This window comes from Notechis scutatus, chromosome 4 (genome assembly GCF_049901735.1).
Source record: "Notechis scutatus isolate UNSWTSFEM ecotype Mainland chromosome 4, rNotScu1.2, whole genome shotgun sequence".
NCBI classification, from domain to species: domain Eukaryota; kingdom Metazoa; phylum Chordata; class Lepidosauria; order Squamata; family Elapidae; genus Notechis; species Notechis scutatus.
Window position 1 is genome coordinate 52,032,425 of NC_142012.1, and position 25,835 is coordinate 52,058,259.

General features: G+C 45.7%; 1 protein-coding gene across 1 annotated transcript in view; it reads left to right on the forward strand.

Annotated features, from left to right (window-relative positions):
• The window catches only part of RGS12 (regulator of G protein signaling 12), a 64,865-nt gene that overhangs the window by 10,894 nt on the left and 28,136 nt on the right, over window positions 1–25,835 (forward strand). Inside the window, exons 3-8 of the mRNA XM_087963440.1 lie at window positions 2,190–2,309; window positions 10,248–10,269; window positions 18,016–18,185; window positions 20,441–20,533; window positions 21,993–22,136; window positions 24,428–24,607. Of these exons, the coding sequence (XP_087819566.1) occupies window positions 2,190–2,309; window positions 10,248–10,269; window positions 18,016–18,185; window positions 20,441–20,533; window positions 21,993–22,136; window positions 24,428–24,607 (729 nt within the window). The remainder of the gene's footprint in view (window positions 1–2,189; window positions 2,310–10,247; window positions 10,270–18,015; window positions 18,186–20,440; window positions 20,534–21,992; window positions 22,137–24,427; window positions 24,608–25,835) is intronic.

Here is a 25,835-nt window from a genome sequence, read left to right on the forward strand (position 1 = left end):
TCTTCCTCCCTCCCTCCCTCCCTTCCAATACTACATTCTAACTCTGTCCATTGCCAGCAGTTCGATTCTGACCAGCCTTCCATCCATCTGAGGTTCATAAAATGAGGACCCAGATTGTTGGGGGCCAGAGGCCGACTTTGTAAACCGCTTAGAGAGGGCATTAAAGCACCGTGAAGCAGTATATAAGTCTAAGTGTAATGGCTATTGTTATCGCTGGAGTAGGTCACCTGAGTAGTACTCCTGGCTCCTGTAGTCTGTATTTTTTTTCCTCTGGAAATCCATTCCTACTCCTTTTGTCTACTTTTAGCTGTACAATTTTGGACGAACACCCTTTGAATGGTGTGGGAGTAGGAATGGATTTCCAGAGAAAAAAATTGCAGACTACAGGAACCAGGAGCCTCACTCAGGTGACCCTGAGGACACAGATAAACCTCCAAGTGGCCTCACTGGCTCTCTAAAAACAATGCAAATGACCAGCTGTCTGCAAGCTATATAAATCCTTCCCTTCCCCTCCATCCAAGTCAGAGCTGAAGAAGCTTCTTGGATTTGAAGCGAAATGCCTTCAAAAGAAAAAACAAGGAAGTCCAGTTGCCTCCTGAAAAAAAAGCACCTTTGGGACAATTTGTTCCCTACCAAATGTACAGGCCTAAATCTGGATCCACCCCTTTGCCTGCTCAGAGTTGCAGCGTGGAGGCGGCACAATGGCGAGCGTTAACATTCCATGGGGACGTCGGAGGGAATGAAACCAGGGCTGCTATTTAAAGCGTTTACCCTTTCAGAAAATGTTTTCCTCCCCCTCAAATTCACAGCACCCCGTAATAAGAACGTTTTTTGGATTCTATTGTTTAAAAATAGAACGAAACCCTGCAATTAAGAAAATTCACATTGCTGGTGTATGCAACACTAAATAAATCCCAGCTGCCGCTAATTTTGCTCGACAAAGAACTTGAAACCTTGCAAATGGAAACAAAGATCGGGCAGTATAATTACCTAACAAAAAATAACTTGATGTAGGGTTATGCAGTTTTGTTAGCATTGTTCGTGCATCTGGACTATATTTCATCAAATATCAGCTCCTCCTAATGAATTGGAATGACAGATTTCTTGGGGTGAACGTGAGTGCATGAAACGATTATTTTATCGAGTGTCTCCCAAGTGCTAGAGCTAATCCCCCTCCTCCTCTTTTAATGACCTCATAATCCCTTGCAGGGTAACTGCAAGGTGCTGGGCAACTGAAAGGAGCTAGCGGAGTGTTTTACTGGCCGGATGCCCTTCCTGTCACCAATGCAGAGTTTTTTGTTTGGCAGATATAGTCTCATTCTGCCCAGAGAGAGCAATATTTGCCTCTACCTAGGATCGAACTCACAGCCTCCTGATTGTGAGAGCTCCACCTCTAGGTCACCTCACCACTCTAAGTGCTAGAGCCAATATTCTTCCAAAATAAATAGCCAAAAGTGATCCATCGATCCCTGGTAGTCCTCAACGTACGACCACAGTCGAGCCCAAAATTTCTCGTTAAGTGAGACATTTGTGAAGGCAATTGGACTTTCTTGTTTGTTTTCCTTCTGAAGACATTTTGCTCCTCATCCAAGAAGCTTCTTCGGCTCTGACTGGATGGTGGGGAATGGAAGGATTTATACTCCTTGCAGACAGCTGGTCATTTGCATCCTTTTAGAGAGTCGTTGAGGCCACTTGGAGCTTTGTCTATGTCCTCGGAGTGCTTTTTTTTCAAGAGGCAACTGAACTTTCTGATTTTTCTTTGAAGATGTTTCGCTTCTCATTCAGGAAGCTTCTTCAGCTCTGACAGGATGGTGGGGAATTGAAGGATTTCTACTCCTTGCAGACAGCTGGTCATTTGCATCCTTTTCAGAAAGCCATTGAGGCCACTTGGAGGTTTATTTGTGTCCTCAAGGTCATCCGAGGCTACAGGAACCAGGAGCAATACTCAGATGACTCTGAGGACACAGATAAACCTCCAAGTGTCCTCAACGACCCTCTAAAAGGTTGCAAAAACTAAAGCCTCCAAAACTAAGCTCAACCACATAGCTTTGTAGCCAAGCACGGATATCGGGCTAGACTCTAATAAAATGGATCTTTGAGAAGATAACAGTCTCGGGAGTCTTTTAATTTGGAGGTCGTTACTTGGAACGCTGACACCGACATTCAATGTCTGTTTTTGGCTGATTTAGGGCACAAAATTCGGACCCGCTTTTGGATTGGTGCAACTCTTCCATCCCTCTTCTTCGGCTCGGAGATCGTTTGGGCGCTCCAAGAGATTCAGCGTTACCCGTTCGCTCGAGGATCTTGAGGTAACTTGTGACTTTTGATGATTTGGAACGAAGACGGTCAATGACACAGTTCAAGTTGACTCAGGAAAATTAATCATAAATATACTTCGGGGTACTCTGTCTCGAAGTCACTTTCCCCTTCCCCGGTTCCTCATTTTTTGAGTCTTTAATTCGGCTTTTCTTAGCAACGTTTAGTATTCGTAACTGCAAAGGTTTTCTTATGGAGATGGTGGCCGATTTAGACTTTGGGGCTGGTTGTGTGATCACTGAGTGGTGTGGTGGCCTAGAGGCGGAGCTCTCGCCTCACAGTCAGGAGGCTGTGAGTTCAATCCTAGGAAGAGGCAGATGTTTCTCTCTCTGGGCACGATGAGAAATATATTTGCTGAATATGACTCCACATTGCCAACAAGAAGGGCATCCGGCCAATAATCACTCGGCTCCATTCAGTTGCCCAGACTCCACCCCGCAAGAGATTAGGAGGTCGTTAGAAGATGATGATGATGGTTGTGTGATCCCCAAGGGCATAATAAAGCTTTGAGGCCACTTCCTTCACATAGGATAGTTCCTCAGGTAGCCTAGCATCAGTTGTTTCAATGCACAACCTCACACCTGTGGCCCTGGACCAGAGGTAGCTGCTCTAACCCAGACGCTGGCCCCCTATCCTTCTAGACCAGGGGTCTTCGAACTTGACAGCTTTAAGACTTGTGGACTTCAACTCCCAGAATTCCTCCTCCAGTCATGTTAGCTCAGGACTTCTGGGAGTTGAAGTCCACAAGTCTTAAAGTGGCCAAGTTTGAAGACCCTTATTCTAGACCAAGGGTGTCCAACCTTGGCAACTTTAACATTTCTGGGCTTCAACCTGGTTCAATAGTAGTAATTGTGAGAGGGATCTTGGAGTCCTAGTGGACAATCACTTAAATATGAGCCAGCTATGTGTGGAAGCAGCCAAAAAAGCCAACACAGTCCTAGGCTGCATTAATAGAGGGATAGAATCAAGATCACGTGAAGTGTTAATACTGCTTTATAATGCCTTGGGAAGGCCACACTTGGAATACTGCATCCAGTTTTGGTCGCCACGATGTAAAAAAGATGTTGAGACTGCAAAGTTTTTCGAGTGCAGCTCAGCAGCACCGGGGAACTACCAGAGGACTGGAAAAGAGCTGATGTGGTTTTCCATCTTCAAAAAAGGGAAAAAAACAGACCCAAGAAACTATAGACCAATCAGCCTAACATCAATACCCGGGAAGATACTGGAAAAGGTAATAAAAAAACAGATCTGCCAACATCTAGAAACAAGTAAAGTAATAACTAGCAGTCAGTACAGGTTTGTGAAGAACAGATCATGGCAAACCAATCTTATTTCATTCTTCAACACAGTGACTAAAGTAGTAGACCAGCAAAATACTGTGGACATAATATATTTAGATTTCAGCAAGGCATTTGACAAGGTAGACCACAACCTACTTCTTAGTAAGCTAGAAAAAAGTGGAATAGATAGCACCACCACTAGATGGACTCGCAACTGGCTGGCAAACCGTACTCAACGAGTAGTCCTTAATGGGTCTAAGCCTACATGGAGGGAGGTAAGCAGTGGGGTGCCACAAGGTTCCATCTTAGGCCCAGTACTCTTCAATATCTTCATTAACGACTTAGATGAGGGAATAGAAGGGGAACTTACCAAATTTGCAGATGATACTAAGCTGGCAGGAATAGCTAACACCCAAGAAGACAGGCTCAAGATCCAGATGGATCTTGACAGACTAGAACACTGGGCCGTATCTAACAAAATGAAATTCAATGTAGAGAAAAGTAAAGTCCTACACTTAGGCAAGAAAAGCTAAAAGGACACATATAGACTGGGTGAAACCAGGCTCAATAGCAGTAACTGTGAGAGGGATCTTGGAGTCTTAGTGGACAACCAACTAAATATGAGTCAGTAGTGTGCAGCAGCAGCCAAAAAAGCTAATGCAATCCTAAGTTGTATTAACAGAGGGATACAATCAAGAGAAGTATTAATAGCACTCTATGAAGCCTTAGTAAGCCCACACCTAGAGTACTGCATCCAGTTTTGTTCACCACATTATAAAAAAGATGTTGAGGCTCTAGAAAAAGTACAGAGAAGAGCAACCAGGATGATTAGGGGACTGGAGGCTAAAACATACAACGAACGGTTGCAGGAACTGGGCTTGGCTAGTCTAGTAAAGAGAAGGACCAGGGGAGACATGATAGCAGTCTTCCAATATTTGAGGGGCTGCCACAGGGAGGAAGGGGTCAAGCTATTTTCTAAAGCGCCTGTAGGCTAGACAAGGAATAATGGATGGAAACTGAACAAGGAGAGATTTAACCTGGAAATAAGGAGAAACTTTCTGACAGTGAGAATAATCAACCAATGGAACAGCTTGCCCTCGGAAGTTGTGGGAGCACCATCACTAGAGACTTTCAAGAAGAGATTGGACTGCCATTTGTCAGAAATGGTGTAGGGTCTCCCGCTTGGGTGGGGGGTTGGACTAGATGACCTACAAGGTCCCTTCCAACTCTAATTATCTGTTAAGAATCTAATAAGTCCAATGAAACTCTGAACATGAGGCTACCGATAATCAGCTTTTATTTCTCTGATCAAGAAGCAAAAACTGGGCGACCTTTTAGTCTCCCACCTTAAACAGCAAGGCAGAGAGAGAAAAGCAGGTGCGTGCGCACAAAAAAACTTTTTCTTGAATGTTCATTGATTACCCAGCTTGCAAAAACCATCATTGCTACGAAAACATTATTTCATATCATATGCAAAGCTTGTGAAATTTTCTTGGCGCTTCTGCAAACAAAGGAACCTTTACTTAGATGGATTGGAAAGAAATACATTTTAGCCCAAAGCTTCGTTTCTCACATTTTAAGTTACTGGGAAGAACACATTTTAAGTTAGTTACTGCGAGCAGATAGATGCATTTTGCGTTTCTCAAGTAGTTGCTTTGCTCGGCTAAGGTTGGCAGTTCGCCTAGAAGTTTTTATCTCTGCAGTTGGCTCAGCTCCCAGCTCAGCACAAGTTACCGTGGTGCTCAGCTAAGCCCAGCAAGGGAATCAAAAGTCAAGCCAGGTGCACTCTGTATATGCTCTAATCCTTTCAAGACTCTAGAAAGAATGCAGAGAAGAGCAACAAAGATGATTAAGGACTGGAGGCTAAAACATGCAATGAAGGTTGTGAGAATTGTGTATGTCTGGTCTAATGAAGAGAAGGACTAGGAGGTGACATGATAGCAGTCTTCTAATATTTGAAGGGCTGCCCCAAAGAACAGGGAGTCAAGCTATTCTCCAAAGCGCCTGAAGGCAGGACAAGAAGCAATGGGTAGAAACTAATCAAGGAGAGAAGCAACCTGGAACCAGGGAGAAATTTCCTGACAGTTAGAACAATTAATCAGTGGAACAACTTGCCTCCAGAAGTTGTCAATGCTCCAACACTGGAAGTTTTTAAGAAGACATCGGATAGTCACTTGTCTGACATTTGTCTGAAATGCTATACCCTTTCCTGCCTGAGCAGAGGGTGGGACTAGAAGACCTCCAAGGTCCCTTCCAACTCTGTTATTCGGTTCTGTAGTTAAGAGCAGATGGTTTCTGTCTTTGAAGCTTTGCAGTGGATCTGGTCACATCCAGATGATCCTGGGATCGAGCCAAGAAGGGTCCCAGAGGTTTCCATCTGCTCCTTCTTATTTTTCAGCATCTGGATCAATCTAATAACAGCAGTCATATTTTTTTTTTTGGCTTCTTATTGCTGGATTCCGAGGAAACAATGCAGTGGAATATTAACTGCACCATGGGAGGTATTTTTATTGCAGATTTCCTAAAGCCCCCGAAATAATCTGACTTCAGAGCGTAACCTGAAAAAAAATCCGGAACCAAGTTCTGATCAATCTTGGTTTGCTTCCGTCCGTGGATGAGTCCTTGTGAGCCCCCATGAAGGTTAGAAGCAAAGTTTGCTAAGTGACTTTTCTTGGCCCCATTTTACCATCTTTCTCACCGCCGTCGTTAACTGGATCACCACCGTTGGGTAAGTTCGGCAAACGGATGTAAAGTCAAATCCCATCGATTTTGCTTGTCAGAAGGTGACCAAAAAAGGGATCGCATGACCCTGGGATGTTGCAGAGGTGGTACTCAAACGGTTTGGACCGGTTCTGGTGTACTGGTAGCAAAAAATTTGCCTAGTTCAGAGAACCGGCAAATACCACCTCTGGTTGGCCCCGCTCACCAGGCTTTACCTCTCCTATATTCCCTTGTTTTTTAGCTCAGCTAATTCACATGGCAGAGTGGATTGCCACGCCTCAGCTGAGCTAAAAAACAGCTCAGTTTACCAGCCTTGACAGAGGTCAGTCTGAACCCTCTGCGCGTGCACAAAACACGTTAGAACCGTGTGCATAGAACTTGTACTGTGCATAGAACCGCACATAGAACCAGTAGGATACAATTTGGAAACCCACCATTGGCTGCAACCATCATAAGTAGGAGGCCATCACCAAGTGCCTGCATTTTGATCACATGGCCGCGGGGGGATCCTACGACGGTCGTGTGACAGGTGGCCGTAAGTCCCTTTTCTCAGTGATGTCATAACTTTGAATGGTCGCTAAAGGAGGGCATTGCAAGTCCAGGACTTGGCTGGGCACTTTAATTGTTTTCTTTTTCTACATAAATTTCTGTTCAACCTTTTCGGAGCCTCCTGGTTTCAAACAAGAGGGTGTGGTACCCTTTTGGGGGGGGGGGCGGTGGAAATCCTGTTCTTCCAGGAGAGAAGGCCTTGTAAACTTACACTCAAAAGGAGCGAAGAACGAGCAAGTCGATTGGAGCAAGGCACAGATCCGACTTTCCGTGCGATTGTAACCATTCTGCGGACGTGCAGCTACATGCTAAGAAAGCAGCGAATGGCAAACAAGCTTTTACAGGACTGTTTGAATCCAGAGCTTTAAAGATTCAACTTGCCTAAAGGAGGAATTGAACTTCAAAACAAAACAAAAACATAGAAACCAGCAACAAAAAATTCTGGCCGAAAAATCTCGTACCGATAATCTACCAATATGCTTATCTGGGTCGACGGCTCATTGCTATGCAGAGGTTGTCACCCAAGAATTTAGAGCCCAGAATTTAGGCTGCTTCTCCATGTTGTAGCACGGTGACGAAGTCTACATTGAACCTGGGTGGGTCCCCACTTGGGAGGGGGAGGAAGGAGGGAAGGAAGGAAGAAGGGAAGATACTGCACACTCCCAGTTGTGACGGCGAGGAAGGAGCATGTCTCAGCGACCAGCCCGAGAATTTTACTTAAATGAAAGATAATAATTCCCAGAAGTCTGTCTGTTCATGGATAAAATTTGCAACGCCAGTCGTGTAAGTTTACTTTTCTAAAAAAAAAAGAGAGAGAGAGAGAGAGAGAGAGAAGGGGAATTGGGTTTTAGGGGAAAATGTCTTTTTCTCTTTATTCTGCAGATTGGTGATTTCTTTTCTATTGGTTATTTGTCAATGTCAATGAACAATACAATAGTTTCCTCGTATACTAATGCTAAATGTTGACTTTCCCATGTGAGCTTCCCAATCCATTTAAAATATTTTTGTCTTTTCCTTGATGTTTTTTTTTTTAGCTACTTTTTTGTTGGTTTACGGCAGTTCCACAACTATTTTGTGGCTTGTTCAAAATGTTAATCCTCTTGCGGGTTGCATTGCTTTAGGTTTTTAATCTCTTTGGAATCGAGTGGAAGACAAATATTTCAAAAGATCGGGGTGGGATATTGAAAAGATTCAGGGCAGATTGAATGGCAGAAAGAAGGTTTAAAAAGTTGGGTTATTTCTTAGGCTCTTTTTAATCCTTGTTGGAGGGGGGAATGTTTTTGGAGGTGCTCTGGATGGAGAAGAAACATAACACTAAACAGGGCTTCTGTCTTGGATTGCACGTTTTCCGTTGGGGTTTCACCCGGTTTGTCAATTTAACATCTGATAATTCAGACATTTATAACCTTCCCTTCCAAAAGGAAATGTTTTAATCTCGATTTGTTGTCTGACGTCAGGTACGGAAGCTATTTTATTTCTTCCCAGTAGGAACAGCTGCTGGCCAGGAACGAATTAGATGATGAGTTTTAAAAAAATGAACAAAGCTCAGTCCGACATCATAGTGAACAAATCCTCAAGTACAGCTAGTCCTCGACTTACGATAGTTTGTTGAGTGACCATTCAAAGTGATAATGGCACTGGGGAAAAAGTCACTTAACGGCCATTTTTCACACTTACGACTGTCGTGACACCCACACAGTCCCCTGATCCAAATTCAGATGGTGGGCATCTGGTTTCATAGTTACGACGGTCGTGATGTCCCAGGCGCGGGTGTCCCCCGATCCGCTTTTTTGCGACCCTTCCTGACGAACCAACCGTTGTCGTCAACTTAACGATTGGCACGATTCTCCAGGAGAAGCCGCAAAACAGGGCCAAATCTCCATTTGACCGGCGTTTCACTAAAGTGAGGTAACTTCGGGGGCGCCCACTATGGTTGTAAGTCAAGGCACACACCCCTCTGCACATGCAGCCAGCGAACTTCATTCGTGTATGCCTACCTGTAATGACGGTCTCCGTTCATAGGAATGGATGGATGAGATCAGGGGTCTCCAACCTTAGCAAATTTAAGACTTGTGGACAGTGATGTGATTCAGCCAGTTCGCACCGGTTCACAAGAACTGGTTGTGAAGTTTCTGAGCAATTTAGTGAAATGGTGGTTGGAAGAAATTATTAAGGCAGTGAACTGGTGGTTAAATTATTGGAATCCCACTACTGCTTGTGAACTTCAACTCCCAGAATTTGTTGGCTGAGGAATTCTGGGACTTGAAGTCCACAAGTCTTAAAGTTGCCAAGGTGGACATCAGAAAAAAAGGTTAAATTGTGGGCTGTAAATAAATTCAAGACACCGTTGCCATTAAGGGAATTCCTTTTTGCAAAATTCAGTTCATCAGAGACCAGGTTGTTGTTTACGAGACGCAGATCCCAGGAGCTAGGTCCCTGTGGCAGCAACAGTGTTGACTGTGGATTTATTCAGGATTTTTCTGCCTTGCAGTGGCTTATTTTTCAATCCGATAAACAGCACGTCGGAAAATGAGAATAGAATTAGAACTAGAATAATAGTAGAATGGATTAAGGATGGGATGGGATTGGAATTAGAATTAGAATTAGAATTAGGAATAAAATGGAATGGAATGGAATGGAATAGAATAGAATAGAATAGAATAGAATAGAATAGAATAGAATAGAATAGAATAGAATAATAGAATAGAATAGAATAGAATAGAATAGAATAGAATAGAATAGAATAATAGTAGAATGAATCAGGAATGGAATGGAATGGCTTAGCTTAAGTGTTCTGTCCTAAAGCTGCTTGGTGCCGTGAAACTGAAACTCCTCTGCTTGTGTTTTGCATTTGGAAGTGATTTCTTTTCAGGTGGAGAGGGGGAGTAGATCTCCTTAGCATCAGAGCATGTTAATAATAATAATAATAATAATAATAATAATAATAATAATAATAATAATAATAATAATAATAATAATAATATAGGAAATACTAATGCTCTGATGGTCCTTTCAAAAAATCCTTTCTTAGTGAGCACCTAGAAGCCAAGAGGAACATAGGTGCCCAAATTTCAAGTTTGTAGGCTTTATGGTTCTGGAGATTTTGTGATGATGCGTAAGTGATACTTCGCTTTTATGAATAAATATACTGTCTCCTTCCCTCTGAAATCAACTTTATTCATTCAAAATTTACCTTTACTTTCACCGGGAACGTTTTGTTCTCATTAACGGACCGAATCAAATCACACTGAATGGGCTAACGGTTTGAAGGTTGGATCAAAGGGGTGCATAAAGAATCTGGCTCAGATCTTAGAATTTTCCAGTTTTTGCATTCAAGACTAATTATTTCTCTCTCTCTCTTTTTCCCTTCTCTCCCTGCAGTCTACAACGGTGTCTGATGGAGGTAAGCTAAAGACTTCTATGAATATGAAAAGAACTGATATTTTTAGGCACTTTGACAATGAATGGTACTATCACTGATGATGTTACCTAGTTGGGTCATGAAACATCTGCAGGAAAACAAGCAAGCTCAGAGAGCACCAAGGAGCCCTCAGTGCTCCCTCCTCCTCCTCCTCCCCTCCTCCTCATTTTATTTTCCAAAGCACCTGAAGGCAAGATAAGAAATAAGGGATGGAAACTAATCCAGGAGAGAAGCAACCCAGAATTAAGGAGAAACTTCCTAACAGGGAGGACAATTAACCAGTGGAATGGCTTGTCTCCCGAACTTGTGTTTGCTCTATCACTAGAAGTCTTTATGATATTCTTCCGATTAAAATCGGAATTCCGATTTTTTGGGGAATCGCCCCCTCCTTTCCCCCCACCCCTTCTTCTCCTCCTTCCCCTCCCCTCGGAGGCCCCGAGTCAGGAGTTGCTACCGCCGGCGCGGCTCTGCGTGGCTCCAGTCCCGCGTTGCCTCAGGAAGGGAAAGGCAAAAAGGAAGAGCCGCGGCGGCGCTTTGCAATGGCAGCAGCGGCTCCTGGTTTTGCCTTTCCCTTCCCGAGGCAACGCGGGACTGGAGCCGCGTGGAGCTGCGCCGGCGGTAGCAACTCCTGACAGCCCCAGCCGGATACCTGAGCGGAGCCCGGGCGGTGCGAGCGGAGGCCGCTGAGCGGCAGGAAAAGGGAGCTGGGCCAGCCACAGACCAGCCTCTGTGCAACACGCCGCCGCCCCGCCCTGGCGAGGGAAAGCAGCGGGCGCTCCCCGGGCGCGCGGCGGGGGTCTCTTTGTCCGGCCCCGATTTTTTTTCCAGAGCAGAATATCTTGCCTGGTCTTTAAGAAGGGACTGGACAGTCTGAAACGGTATGGGGGTCTCTTGCTTGAGCAGGGGGTTGGACTAGAAGACCTCCAAGGTCCCTTCCAACTCTATTCTGATTGATTGATTGAATGGTAGGTTGGCCTGTAATAAGATCTCATCCAGAATCTGATCTTGAGTGAGCGGGGTCAACCTATTGCAAGAACTGGCTGCAGGTGAGGAGGGTGACACTCTCCCAAAAGGTGCCTAGCCAGGTTTTGAATTTGTCACCAGCATGACCTGGGACAGAGCCATAGGTAGCTCTGAAGTTGTGAAGGCACTCAGAGGTGGCACACAGAGCCCCCTCTCTGGGCACGCCAGCCGTTGCCCCAGCTCAGATCCGCCGCACATGCGTGCAAGCGCCTCCATCGGCCAGCTGGTCTCTGCCGTGCAGGTGCAGGGGACAGGGCATGTATGGGGGTCGTGCACGCATGTGCAGGAGGTGAGATGCATGTGTGGGGGTTGCACGTGTGTGGGGGTGGGGTGCGTGTTGCATTTGGGGGATGCGCACGCACACATGCGCTTTGGGCCCTTGGCGACGAAAAGGCTAGCCATTCACTGCTCTAAAATTTCAGGAGACTCTGAAGGTTGATAGAGGGGCTGCTTGGTAGATAACTCACTGTGAATCCTTGCTGCTCCTTGTTAAGGTTGCATTCTTCTTTTGGGGTCTCTCTCTCTCTCTCTCTCTTGAAATCTTACCACATACAGCAAATTGGGGGCTCTTGGGGAGTGGACAGCAGCACAGAGGGGTGCAAAATACCCCCGATTGCCAGCCGTGGATCGGTTCAGCTTGGCTTGTCCACCAGTGATGGGATTCAAAAATTTTTTACTACTGGTTCTGTGGGCGTGGCTTGATGGGCGTGGCAAGGGAAGGATATACTGTAAAATCCCTCTTCGCCCCACTAACCTGCTTTCCAGCTCCATTCTCCTGTGCAGGGCAACCAAAGAAGACCCAGCCGATCAGCTGGGACTCAATGGGAGGCAGAGAATGGAAGGGGGCGGGGCCAGTCACAGGTGGGATTGGCCGGTTCTCCAAACTACTCAAAGTTTCCTCTACTGGTTCTCCAGGACTGGTCAGAACCTGCTGAATACCGCCCTCTGTTGTCCACTGTGAAGGAGAGCTTGTTGGTTTGGTTGGTTTTCAGTTTGACAAAGAAACAGAGCCAGACATATACAGGTAGATCTCATCTTACCCCACAGTTCATTTAGTGACTGTTCAGAGTTATAACAGCACTCATGAGCCGTTTTTCACACAACCGTTGCAGCATCCCCACAGTCACATGACCGAAATTCAGCCGCTTGGCCAGCAGTTCATATTTACGACGGTGGCCGTGTCTCTGGGGTCCCAGGAACCCTTTTTGTGACCTTCTTGCAAGCAAAGATATTGGCGAGTCCGGATTCACAGAACAGCCGGGTGACTCACTTAACAGCTGCAGGGATTCACTGAACAACCGTGGCAAGGAGAGTCGCACAATAGGACAACATTCACGTAACACATGTTTCATTTAGCGGCAGAAAATTTGGGCTCGATTGGGATCATAAGCCGAGGACTACCTGGTCCTCCTTGAGCAACAACCTCCCAAGTTTTTAAGAGTTCATGTTTCTAAGATAATTTCCAGCCTTTTCTCAGCCGGATTTTTTTCCGATCCCTATCCAGCTGAGGGGTTGTGTTGATTCTGTGAGGGTTTTGCATGCGTTTATACTTTTCTATTTGTTTGGCTATGATTCTGAGCTGTTCTTCCAGAGCTTAACATTACAGGGTAACAGGCTTTTTATACCAAGTGGTCCCCCAAAATAAGACCCAACCTAGGCCTTAAATAAGTCCTACCTTGATTTTTCTGGATGCTTGTAATGTATACCCTACCCCAAAAATAAGCTCCAGTGAGCCAGATGGATACATTTTAGTGCCGTATTTCCCTGAAAATAAGACCCAACCAGAAAATAAATCCTAGCTTTATTTTTCTGGATGCTCGTAATATAAACTCTATCCCAAAAATAAACCCAGTGAAGATAGTCAACCAGATGCATTTTAGTACCGTATTTTCCTGAAAATAATCCCTAGCTTGGTTTTTCAGGATGCTTGTAATATAAACCTTACCTCAAAAATAAGCCCCAGTGAAGATCATCAGCCAGATGCATTTTAGTACCATACTTTCACGAAAATAAGACCCAACTGGAAAATAAGCCCTAAGCTTGATTTTTTGGGATGCTTATAATATAAACCCTACCCCAAAAATAAACTGCAATTAAGATCATCAGCTAGATGGATGCATTTTAATACCATATTTTCCTGAAAGTAAGACCTAACTGGAAAATAAGCCTAATGCACATTTTGGAGCAAAAATTAATATAAGACCCAGGTTTATTTTCAGGGAAACACGGGCAATCGCGTTTCTTAGAGTCAGCTCAATCCTGGCCAAGCGGTTTTCTAAAACATGTAGAACGAAAATCAGACCAGACCCAAAATTGTTGTAGGATGAACTCAGACAGGTTCTTGGCAGCTCATTCATTCAGCTTGTCCTGACTCAGCATCTCTGTGCATTTAAAGAATGTGAAATCGGTGTCTGTCAGCTGAGCGCATGGTTTCCACAAGAGGAAAACAGCTGAAATTTGGTTGGTTTCCTCCGGAACTCAGGGTTGTAAACATGAGTGGACTCCTTGGTCTGGACTTGTCCTATCAGTTTTGGGGGCCGAAAGGACCCCTGGGCCTGGATGAATGTTTGTGCAGCGTTGCTGTAGCCCCAACAATCAGGCATTGTGATCCTTGCATTCTGATCCACTGGAAGGAGACGGATTGGCCAAGGCCAATTTTAGGCTCATGCCTCGGCATGCATATTTTCTAGTGAGACAGACCCAAGACAGGAAGATAATTTCATTACAATATTTATCAGAATATTCAGACAAAAAGGGATTCCTCTCATTCAGTGAGAGAACCCAGATCCTTAGCTTACATCCAGTGCTGGGATTCAGCCGGTATGGACCGGTTCAGGAGAACCGGTAGCACGCTCATCGAAGCGGTTGTAATACCGGTTGAATCGCACCACTGCTTATATCCCCTTTTATAGTTAACCCAACAAAGACGAAAGGAAAAAAAAGAAAGCTGATTGGAGAAGATGAAAGCAATCCCTCCTTTGCACCGTAAAGTAGCCACAAAGGTTGTTTGAAGTTAAGAAACATTTTTTTTTCTGATCAGGTGATAGGATCCAGCCATCTTTCTGTCACTTTATCTTTTCATTTTAAGGATGCCAGAAGCTCTCTAATTCAGGGGTCTCCAACCTTGGCAACTTTAAGACTCGCGGACTTCAACTCCCAGAATTCCTCAGCCAGCTTTTTCTAGTGTTATTTTTATTTTATTTATTTTGATTTGTCAATCACTTTCAAAATAATAGGTACAAGTATAAACATGAGTAAGAATACAGAAAATAGGTACAATTAAATGGGGACAATAGGACAGAGATGGGAGGCACGATGGTGCACTTATGCACGCCCCTTACAGACCTCTTAGGAATATCTTTATATTCCCTTTGGCTTTGAGAATCTTTTGTATGAAGATGTGAATCTTACTCCAATATTTTTTTGCTTTATCACATGTCCATCATAAATGATAAAAAGTCTCTTTTTTACATTTACATTTACATTTCCAATACCTTTATATATTCTTGACAACTTATTGGTGTTGTACACCAGGCATACATCATCTTATAAAAATTTTCTTTTGGAGTATAATTTAGTGTTAATTTTAAAGCAGACATTCTCCCATTAGTCTGGCATTACATTATATCCAAAGTTACTTGAATCATACAAGGTTTTACATATTCATTCTCCAAATTTAAATCCAATGCACCTAGCCCACGACCACAACTGAGCCCGACCTTGATGTTGTTAAGTGAAAAAAAAAATTGTCAAGTGAGTCGGTCCCATTTTACGACTTTTCTTGCCACATTTCATTAAGCGAATCGCTGCAGGTGTTAAAAATTAGCAGTACGGTACGTCCAACAAATCTGGGTTCCCCATTGATTTTGTTTACCAGAAGGTCGCAAAAGTGAACCCTGAAGACTGCAACTGTTATAAACGTGAGGCGGCTCTCCAGCAACCTGAATGTTAATCACGTGAATCCCGGGGAGGCTGCAATTAGTCCTACGCGTGGAAAAAAATGGCCGTGTAAGTCCCTATGTTCAGTGAAATTGTAACTTTGAACAGTCCCTAAATGAACTGTCGTAAGTCGAGGACTATCTTGTAACAATTTATAGCACGACAGGAAAGGGTGGGGGATATTTCCATTACTACTAGGTAGGAATGGGATTCTACCGGTTTGGACTGGTTCAGGCAAACTGGTTGTTAAAGTTACATCTGGTTCACCGGACCGGTATGTCAACCGACCGGCTGGCCCCGCCCACCCCACCCCTCCTAGGAGTCTCCACGTGGCCCATTTTCAATGGAGGTAGGTGCAGGGTCTGTGTGGAGGCTCTGGGAGGGGGAAAATGGGCCTTCTGGAAGTCCGGAAACGGGCCTGTTTCTGGCTTCCGGTGGGCCTCCAGAGTCCGGGGGATGCTCTGTTCGCCCCCTCCTAGAGGCCTGGGGGAAGCCTCCGGACCCTTGGGAGGGCGAAAATGGCCTCCCCCAGGCTCTGGAAGTGCACCGGAAGCCGGTAATAGAAAGTTCCGGTAGACCACAACTACCCATCAACCGGGCAGTGAACCAGTTGATGGATTTTTGAATCCTGCCCCCCCCCCCACTGCTACCATGTCATAGTCAGACTAGCTGTCGTGCAGTATACTAGCATCAACAGAACTCTGTTGATTTTGGAAACGGAGCAAAGTAACGAGTGATGGGTCAGCTAAAAGAAACCCTCATATCCTGGTCTGGCTATACAATCTACAAACCCCATCCCCAACGAAGCCAAGTTTTAAACCTGACTCCCCACCTTCTTCATTTTCTTTAGGGAGACAGGAAAGCCCAGGACGAAGCTGTTTGTGTGGAGGGCAGGTGTGCGCACTGTGTGTGTGTGTGTGTGTTTGTGTGTGTGTTGCTTTTGGATTGGCCACTCGGCTGTGGCCGCTCGAGCGCTTTCGCCCCTCCTTGCATCGCAGTTGCAGGCTGAATAATTCATATCCCTTCGGCAACAGCCACGAAGGGCTTTTTTCCCCTCTTCAATTATTGATGTCGCACTGGATCAGCTTTTAAGTCGGGTGCACCAAGAGAGCATCTTTCAGGCTCTGGGGGTGGGGTGGGGGGGAATGGAGGGGCCGCCACTTGGAGGGAATGCTGTAAAATAGAGCTAAAGGAGCAGGGAGGAAGGATGCTTGCTGCGGCTGGGGTCGCCACCACAGGGAGGCCAGCCGGGCCTTCTCCGTGTCTTCGTCCCCTCTGCCGGGCATGGCTGCCGAAGGATGGCCTTCCCTGAGCGACTGGAGGTATCTGCTGAAGTGGCATCATACCAGGGGCTCCTACCAGCTCTATCCAGGTAATGCCTCGCAGATCCTGACTGGCCGGTTCCTTTTTTAAGAGAAGAGCAGAGTTGGAAGGGACCTGGGAGGTCTTCTAGTCCAATCCCTTGCTCAGGCAGGAAACCCTATACCTTTTCAGAAGTGGCTGTCCAAGTCTCTTCTTTAAAACCTCCCGTGTTGGAACATTCAAAACTTCTGGAGGCAAGTTATTACACTGATTAATTGTTTTAATTGTCAGGAAATTTCTCCTCAGTTCTAGGTTGCTTCTCTCCTTGATGAGTTTCCATCCGTTGCTTCTTGTCTTTTTTTTTTTTTTTGGTGCTTTAGAAAATAGTTTGTCCCCATTTTCTTTGCAGTAGCCCTGTGGTGGCAAACCGATGCCATGCGTGCTGGAAGTGGCACGCAGAGCCATTTCCCCCGGCATGCGAGAGCTCGCCCGGAAGAGCCCCACTGCACATGCGCACGCGTGCCACTGCCCAACAGCTGATTGTCGGGTACCTGGTGCGCATACACGGGGAGGGCAGAGGGTGCGCGGGAGACGTGCACATGCGTAGAAATGCGTGAGCGCGCTGGGGGAGCTGCTCTTCCAGTTTCCAGCACTCCCCCACGTGAGCGCGTGCTCCCATTTCAGCACTCAATGTTGAAAAGGTTTGCCAGCCCTGTCTTAGGCTGTGGCCTGTGCTGCCTCTGGTGGCTAAAACAGGGCGCAGGGGTCCACATGTGGCCGCCGCATGCCCTGTTTTTGGCCTGGACGGCCTCCTGCAGCAATTTGCTGGCCAAAGTGCTGCAGGAGGCTGTCCAGGCCGAATACGGTCGCATGGGGGGTCAAGTGTGGCCCTCCCACGCCCCATTTTGGCTGTCTTCTCCCCCCCCCCCCGGGCAGCTGGCCTGCGGAGGAAAACTACAATGCTGATCCGGCCAATGAGTTGGCCGTGGTGACTTGTCGTAAACCCACCTGCGAAGCCTTGTCCTTTGCTGTGGTGGTCACCAGTGGTGGGTTTTTCCTACTGTTTCAGAGCGCTTGCTTCGCTTGTGCATGCGCAGGGCTCCAACACCGCCCTTTGTATCAACACTGGTGAGCTGTGCTGTTTTTTAGCTCAGCTGAGACGTGGCAATCTGCTCTGCTGCGTGAATCAGCTGAGGTAATAAAAAACAGAATATAGAGGATGAAGAGCGGGAGCGGGAAGGTGGGGCCACCTAGAGGTAGTACTTGCCGGTTCTCCAAACCAGTCAAAATTTTTTCCTACTGTTATGCCAGGACCGGTCTGAACCAGCTGAACACCAGAAACGGCTGAATGGTCCTCACTTTTCCCCTGTAGCAAACGAGAAATTTCGGAGTTTTCTGTTCCAGAGAGGTTGACACAGCCATCAGTTTATTGCCGGATTAATTTCTCCTTTGACATTACTGCAGAGCTGAATCACAGTGACTTGAAAGATGGCACCAGCGACACCAGCCTCAGCAGCAATGCCAGTCTGCCCAGTGTCCAGAGCTGCCAACGACAACGCGACAGAAGAGTTGCCAGTTGGGCTGTTTCCTTTGAGCGCCTCCTTCAAGATCCCCTTGGTATTCGATATTTCTCTGTAAGCAATGGAGAATGATTAAGCCACGGTTTTGGTTTGGCGTTATCCCAAAACGGAGGGCCCTGAACAAGCGTCTAGCTGCAGCTGGCAACCAGATCCTGGTGGCATCTAAGAGAGCCTGGAGCCCGAAATCTCCTGGACAAGCCCCCTAGGCTAGTCCTCCCTGACCTTGGCAAACACGGCAAGGCTGGAGGTGGAATAGCAGGCCTTAGGGAAGGCCTAAGGCCTCCTTTGAAGGAAGGAGAGAAGAGGCGGTGTGCCCAGGTGCTTATGGCCTGGGTTGGAAGAAACACAGCTGTCGATGTCTATGGAGTTTTTAGTCCTTTAGGTCATGGTTGTCCCAAAGGTGCTTTTTCAAGAGGCAACTGGACTTTCTTGGTTTTCCTTTGAAGATGTTTCACCCTCATCCAAGAAACAACAACTACTACTAGTACTACTACCGGTGGTACTACTACTGGTGGTGGTGGTACTACTACTACTACTTTTTTTTTTCTCCTCTTCCTCTTCTTTTCCTCCTCTTCCCCCTTCCTCCCCTCCCCCTCCTCCTCCTCCCCCTCTTCCCCCTCATCTTCTTCTTTCCCTCCCCCTCCCCTTCCTGTTCTCCTCTTCTTCTCCTCCCCCTTCCTCCTCCCCTTCCTGTTCTCTTCCTCTTCTCCTCCTCCCCTTTCCTCCTCCTCCTTGTCTTCTTCTTTCTTCACCTCCTCCTCCCCCTTCCTTTCCTGTTCTTCTCCTCCTCTTCTTCTCTCCTCCTCCCCTTCCTCCTTCCCCCCCTCTTCCTCCTCCTCCTCATCTTCTTCGCCTCCTCCTCCTCCTTCCCCTCTTCCTCCTCGTCTTCTCCCTTCCTCCACCCCTTCCTGTTCTTCTTCTTCTTCGCCTCCGCCTCCTCCCCCTTCCTTTCCTGTTCTTCTCCTCCTTTTCTTCTCCTCCTCCTCCCCTTCCTCCTCCTCCCCTCTTCCTCCTCATCTTCTCTCTTCTTCTTCCTCCTCCTCCTCCTCCTCCTCCTCCTTTTTCTTCAAAGAAAAAACAGAAAGTCTCAGTTTGCCTCTTGAAATTAAAAAAAAGCAGCTTTGTGACACCACCTGTAGGTTTGAGGGTGTTACATTCTTTTTGGCCCCAAATGCATGTAATAATTTTGAGTCACACTTTTTCTGGGCCAGGTATGTGGACACGTGGGGCATCATAGCTTCAGGAATTTCTGGGTGTGTCTGTCTGTCTGTCTGGATTTCTTTGGGTCAGGGGTCTCGTTTGAAGAGAGAAACACATTTTGTGTGTGTGTGTGTGCGTGTGTGCGTGTGTCCCATCCCTCCAGCTTAATCCCTTGAGCCAGGAGAATGTCACCTCAAAATGTTCTTCCATTTTATGCCAGTACATGGGCCAGTAACATCGTTATCTCCTTCGGGGCCATCACAAGTAATGGTGGCCCCCATCATCCTTCTCCACAGCTGGGCTTACTTCGGTTGCTGTTGCAGCTCAATTCGTTTTCAAGACCCACCAGCCGTCTCCCCCAACCCAAGACAGACTTTGAAAGAGACACAAACATGTCCTTTCTGTCAAAGATGTTTCAGGGTTTGAGATCTGGTGGGTGTTCTGGCCTAGGCTTCCCAAAAGCACGAAGCCGACTCCTCGTCCTGATAAAACCCCTTTTATTTAGGTTAAAAGGAATTCCCCTCCAGCAAAGTCCCGGCCAACAGTCTTTCATGAGATTTCACAACTGCAGGCCTTTATCAGGCTTGGAGAGTTGCCAGGCCGATATCTTCCAAATGCCACTCTGTAGCAGCAATTACTTAGCAAGAAGTCAGGCACAGATCTTCACTCTCATGAATTGAACTAATTGTCTCCTGCAAACCCCACTCCCCTTTCCCTCCTCTTTATTCCCTATGGGAGGGGCCATTCATCGTCCCACCTGTGCCTTTACTCCCAAGTTGACACTTGTTCCTTAGCTGTTCCTTCGCCTGACAGCTTTGTGCATGCGCACACTGGGAACAGGCTCCAGCTGTTCTTCTTCCCCACTGATCTCCCACTGCGAAAGCAGCTGATAACTGTCGGACAGCCCCAGCCCCATCTCTGCCTCTGACGCAGAGCTGTCCCCCGAACCTTCCCCAGACTCCAGGACTGGCCCATGTTCCTCCCCAACCTCCTCATTGTCCGAATCTGCTGCCAGCTCCTCTGGCCACTGGTGGGCCACAACAGTGGGCTTCGGAAGGTTCTTGGACATTTCCCCTCAGTGTGGTTTTTAATTCTTCTTTCCCAACTAGGATTTTTTACGGAAGGAGTTTAGTGAAGAAAACATTCTGTTTTGGCAAGCCTGCGACTATTTCAATCACATACCTGCTCACGACAAAAAGGAGGTAAGGATGTTGAACACCTTTCCTCCCCTCCCCCTGCTGCCCTTAATTTCTATTTATTTTGAAACAATAAATTCAGGCTGTTCAAACTCTTTGGAAAAGGTCTGAAGTGGAGTGGAGGAGAAGCAGGGAGAAGAAAGGAGTCATTGTCCTGGGAAGGAGAAGATAGGTAGTCCTTGACTTACAACATGTGATGACTGCGTGACACAAAAATAACAAAGTCACAAAAGTAGAATAAATTCCCTTTAATGCCTCCAAGTTGGCCCCAATGTCCAATTATCCTCGGCTGGATATCAAACTCTTAAAGAAAACAGTTTATGGAGGGAGTAAATGCAGTCTGCACCCAAAGTAAAGTTAATTTGAAATAAAAACCCCAACACAAACCACACTGAAATAATTAACACGGCAGGCCAGGATAACACAGCAACCACAGTTGGGAGGACACCAAAGCCTTAACAAATATAATGCACGCTTTGCTTCCAGCAAGGAGCTGTGTGCAAACGCCCCACTTATATCCTATTCTCCCAGCTACAACTAATGAAAGGGGTCAGGGCCTTTTTCTCTCCCGTAACCTACGTTGCTCCCTTCTCCATTCCTCCCGGCGTGCTCTAGGATGGAGAGGGGGTGGCCCTGGGTCTTCCTCTGAATGCCCAGCCGGACTGTGCCTTTCCCCCATTTTTTCCACAGCCACCGGAGCCACACTCCCACTCCTTGTCAGATGCTCAATCTCCCCCTCAGAATCAGACTCCAACAAGCGCATGACACAACAGTTCATTTAGTGGCCATTGAAAGTTAACACCGCAGTTGACAAAAAAAGAGACTTGTGACCATTTTTCAGACTTACGACCTTTGTAGCCTCCCCGTGACCATAGTTCAGGTGCTTAACTGAGTCGCTGCAGTTGTTAAGTTAGCAACCCAGTTGTTCAACAAATCAGGGCTTTCCCCGCTAGCTTTGATTGTCAGAGGGTCGCAAAAGGGGATCCCATATCCCCAAGACCATCATAAATGCAGGTAGTCCTCAACTTACAACCGCATTTGAGCCCAACATTTCTGCGGTTCAGTGAGACATTCATTCAGTGAGTTTCCCCTCCCCATTTTATGACCTTTCTTGCCACAGTCGCTATGTGAATCACTGCAGTTGTTCAGTTAGTAACATGGTTGTTAAGCAAATCGGGGCTTCCCCATTGATTTTACTAGTCTGAAGACTACAAAAGGGGATGACGTGACCCCGGGAACACTGCGACCATCATAAATATGAACCTCTTGACAAGCATCTACCAGCCACAGAGATGCTACGGAGGTCGTAAGCGTGAAGAATGGTCCTACGTCTATTTTTTAGTGCCATCGTAACGTTGAACGGTCACTAAGCGAATTGTTGTAAGTCAAGGACTGCCTGTATCTCATGGCCGCCGTAAGTCCCACATACTTTTCTTTCTAATGTCATTTTTTTCTTGCTTCGCAGCTTTCCTTCAGGGCGCAGGAGATCTTTAATAAATATTTATGCAGCAAAGCTACGACTCCGGTCAATATTGACAGCCAAGTCCAGCTGGCGGACGACGTCCTGACTGCACCGCATCCGAACATGTTCAAAGATCAGCAGCTTCAGGTACCGTCGGAAATGTGAAAGTTTTCCTTCCGCTGGTTATGGAAAAACACCCTTTGCGGAGAACTGCCACAACGACTGTTTCCCTGAAAAGATGAAACTGATGCATTATAATAACGTATTTCCCCCAAAAATAAGACCTAACCAGAAAAGAACTGCCAGAACTACCGTTTCCCACAAAAGAAGAGCCAACTGGAAAATAAGCCCTAGCATGAATTTCCAGGATACTCATAATATAAACCCTACCCCCAAAATAAGCCCCAGTTAAGAACGTCATGCGGACTGATGCATTTTAGTAATGTATTTCCCCCAAAATAAGACCTAACCAGAAAAGAACTGCCAGAACTACCGTTTCCCCCAAAAGAAGAGCCAACTGGAAAATAAGCCCTAGCATGAATTTCCAGGATACTCATAATATAAACCCTACCTCCAAAATAAGCCCTGTTAAGAACATTATCCGGACTGATGCATTTTAGTAACGTATTTCCCCCAAAATAAGACCTAACCAGAAAACTGCCACAACTACCGTTTCCCCCAAAAGAAGAGCCAACTGGAAAATAAGCCCTAGTATGAATTTCCAGGATAGTCATAATATAAACCCTACCTCCAAAATAAGCCCCGTTAAGAACGTCATGCGGACTGATGCATTTTAGTAATGTATTTCCCCAAAATAAGACCTAACCAGAAAAGAACTGCCAGAACTACCGCTTTCCCCCAAAGAAGAGCCAACTGGAAAATAAGCCCTAGCATGAATTTCCAGGATACTCATAATATAAACCCTACCTCCAAAATAAGCCCCGTTAAGAACATTATCCGGACTGATGCATTTTAGTAACGTATTTCCCCCAAAATAAGACCTAACCAGAAAAGAACTTCCACAACTACCATTTCACTGAAAAGAGCCAATTGGAAAATAAGCCCTAGCATGTATTTCCAGGATGCTCGTAATATAAACCCTATCCCAAAAATAAGCCCCAGTTAAGAACATCAGCCAGACTGATGCATTTTAGTCATGTATTTCCCCCAGAATAAGACCTTATGGGAAAATAAGCTCTAATCCATATTTTGGAGCAAAAATTAATATAAGACCTGGTCTTATTTTCGGGGAAGCACGGGTTCAGCTAGTCCTCGGGTTACGACTCCAATTGAGACGGATATTTCGGTCGTTCAGCGAAACCTTTGTCAAATGGGTTCGCCCCATTGTATGAACCTTCCTTGCCACAGTGGTTAAGGGAATCGTTGCCTTTGTTAAGTTAGGAACACGGTTGTTAAAGTGACTTTGGATTCCCCATTGCCGGTAAAGGTTGCCCAAGGGGATCAGGAGACCCCCTGGGGACAGCCCAACCATCATAAATATGAGACAGTCTCCAAGCGTCCGAATTCAGATCACGTGACCACAGGGATGCTGCAATGATCGTACATTTGAAAAACGGTCATAAGTTGTTTCGGGGCAGTTGTAACTTTGAGTGGTGACTAAATGAACAGATGGAAGTAGAAGTTCCCTTAAATTTCTCTTAAATTCTCTGACCTGTAGCGTCTCTTTCAAACATTTCAAAAGGCCAAGTCATATTAGAAGAGGCAATTTAGTTAGAATTCTCTTCAACTTCCCCTTTAGCTACTCCAATTATTCCCCAAAGATATAAATAATAATAAATCTCTCTGTATAAAAGCGAAATGCCACTCACGCATCATTGCAAAATCTCCAGAATCATAAAGCCTACAAACTTGAAATTTGGCACGTATGTTCCTCTTGGCTTCTAGGTGCTCGCTAAGAAAGGATTTTTTGAAATGACCATCAGAGCATTCGTATTTCGTATATTATTATTATTAATGCGCTCTGAGGCTAAAGAGTTCTACTCCCACTCCCCACCTGAAAAAAAAAAAAAGAAATCTCTTCCAAATGCAAAACACAAGCAGAGGAGAGGAGTTTCAGTTTCAGTTTCACAGCAGCACCAAGCAGCCTTAGTACAGAACAGTTGAGCTAAGCCATGCTCAGGCTCCTTGCTGTCTCCTTGTTCACACAGCAAATACGGTTTCAGTTTCCAAACAGCCCTCAACTCTCTTACACACTGACAGGATGCTAGGCAGGTGATGCTGGAAGGCAGAGGCAGAATTCCCCCCCTCCCTTATTTTCCTCCCCAAAAACTAAGCCCGACCACATAGTTTCGTAGTGAAGCACGGGTATCCAGCTAGTTGATTTTAAAATGTTTTATTTTTTTCCCGGGAGACAAACTCTGCCACTTGTGAAACCTGTATTGAATTCTGTCTTAACAGGACTCTGTTTGGTCTTCTAGATTTTCAATTTGATGAAGTTTGACAGCTACGCACGCTTTCTGAAGTCTCCGTTTTACCAACAATGCGTTTTAGCCGAAGTGGAAGGCCGTCCGGTCCCCGATCCACAGTGGGTTCCAAACAGCCCTACTCTGAAGTCCACTTTCGGTCCTGACATGTTCAGTGTTTCCACTCCGAGAAAGGTATCTATCTTTTTAGGATGTACAGTTGAAACAAACCCAATTCTTGCTGGTGTAGAATGGAATAAATAACTTTATTGTCACTTTGAATGTATACTAATCGGCATATATTAAAATGAAATTTTGTGCCGTGCAGTTCTCACCACCTCCAATGTACACAACATAACCATGAATATATATATATATATATATATAATAAATTAAAGTGAAATACCACTACACACATCACAATCTCCAGAACCGTAAAGCCTACAAACTTGAAATTTGGTACGTAGGTTCCTCTTGGCTTCTAGGGGCTCACTTAGAAAGGATTTTTCGAAATGACCATCAGAGCATTTAGAGTATTTCCTATATGATTATTATTAACACGCTCTGATGCTAAGGAGTTCTACTCCCTCTCCCCACTTGAAAAGAAATCTTTTCCAAATGTAAAACACAAGCAGAGGAGAGGAGTTTCAGTTTCAGAGCACCAAGCAGCTTTAGTACAGAACAGTTGAGCTAAGCCACGCCCAGGCTCCTTGCTGTCTCCTTGCTCACACAGCAAATACTGTTTCAGTTTCCAAACCGCCCTCAACTCTCTCACACACTGACAGGAAGCTAGCCAGATGAATACCGATGGATTCTGCTGGTAGGCAGAGGCAGAATTTTTCCCCCTTATTTTCCTCCCCCAAAACTAAGCCCAATCACATAGTTTTGTAGCAAAGCACAGGTATCCAGCTAAACAAGCAGAATAGAGTTGGAAGGGACCTTGGAGGTCTTTTAGTCTAACTCCCTGCTCAACCAGGAGAACCTATCCAGCTAATAAGTAAATAAATGCAAAACGATGTATGTATCCACCTATGTTATATGACATGGAGAAATAACACACCCTAGTTCAGATGTATACGAGTGAGTGAATCCCCACAAGAGGCTTGTGAAGGAATCAGACCTGCTTTTGAGCCAAAATTGGGAAGGTGGTTCAAATTTAAAAAAAAAAAACAAGTAAAAATGCATTAGCTAAAATATTGGTACATACTAGTGTGGACGAAAAAAAAAAAGATGTTGACATTCTAGAAAGAGTGCAGAGAAGAGCAACCAGGAGGATGAGGGGAGTGGGGACTTAAAACATACAAAGAACGGTTGCAGGAACTGGGCATGGCCAGTCTAGGGAAGAGAAGGACCAGGGGAGACAGGAGAGCAGTCTTCCAGTATTTGAGGGCTACCCCAAAGAAGAGGGAGTCAAGCTATTCTC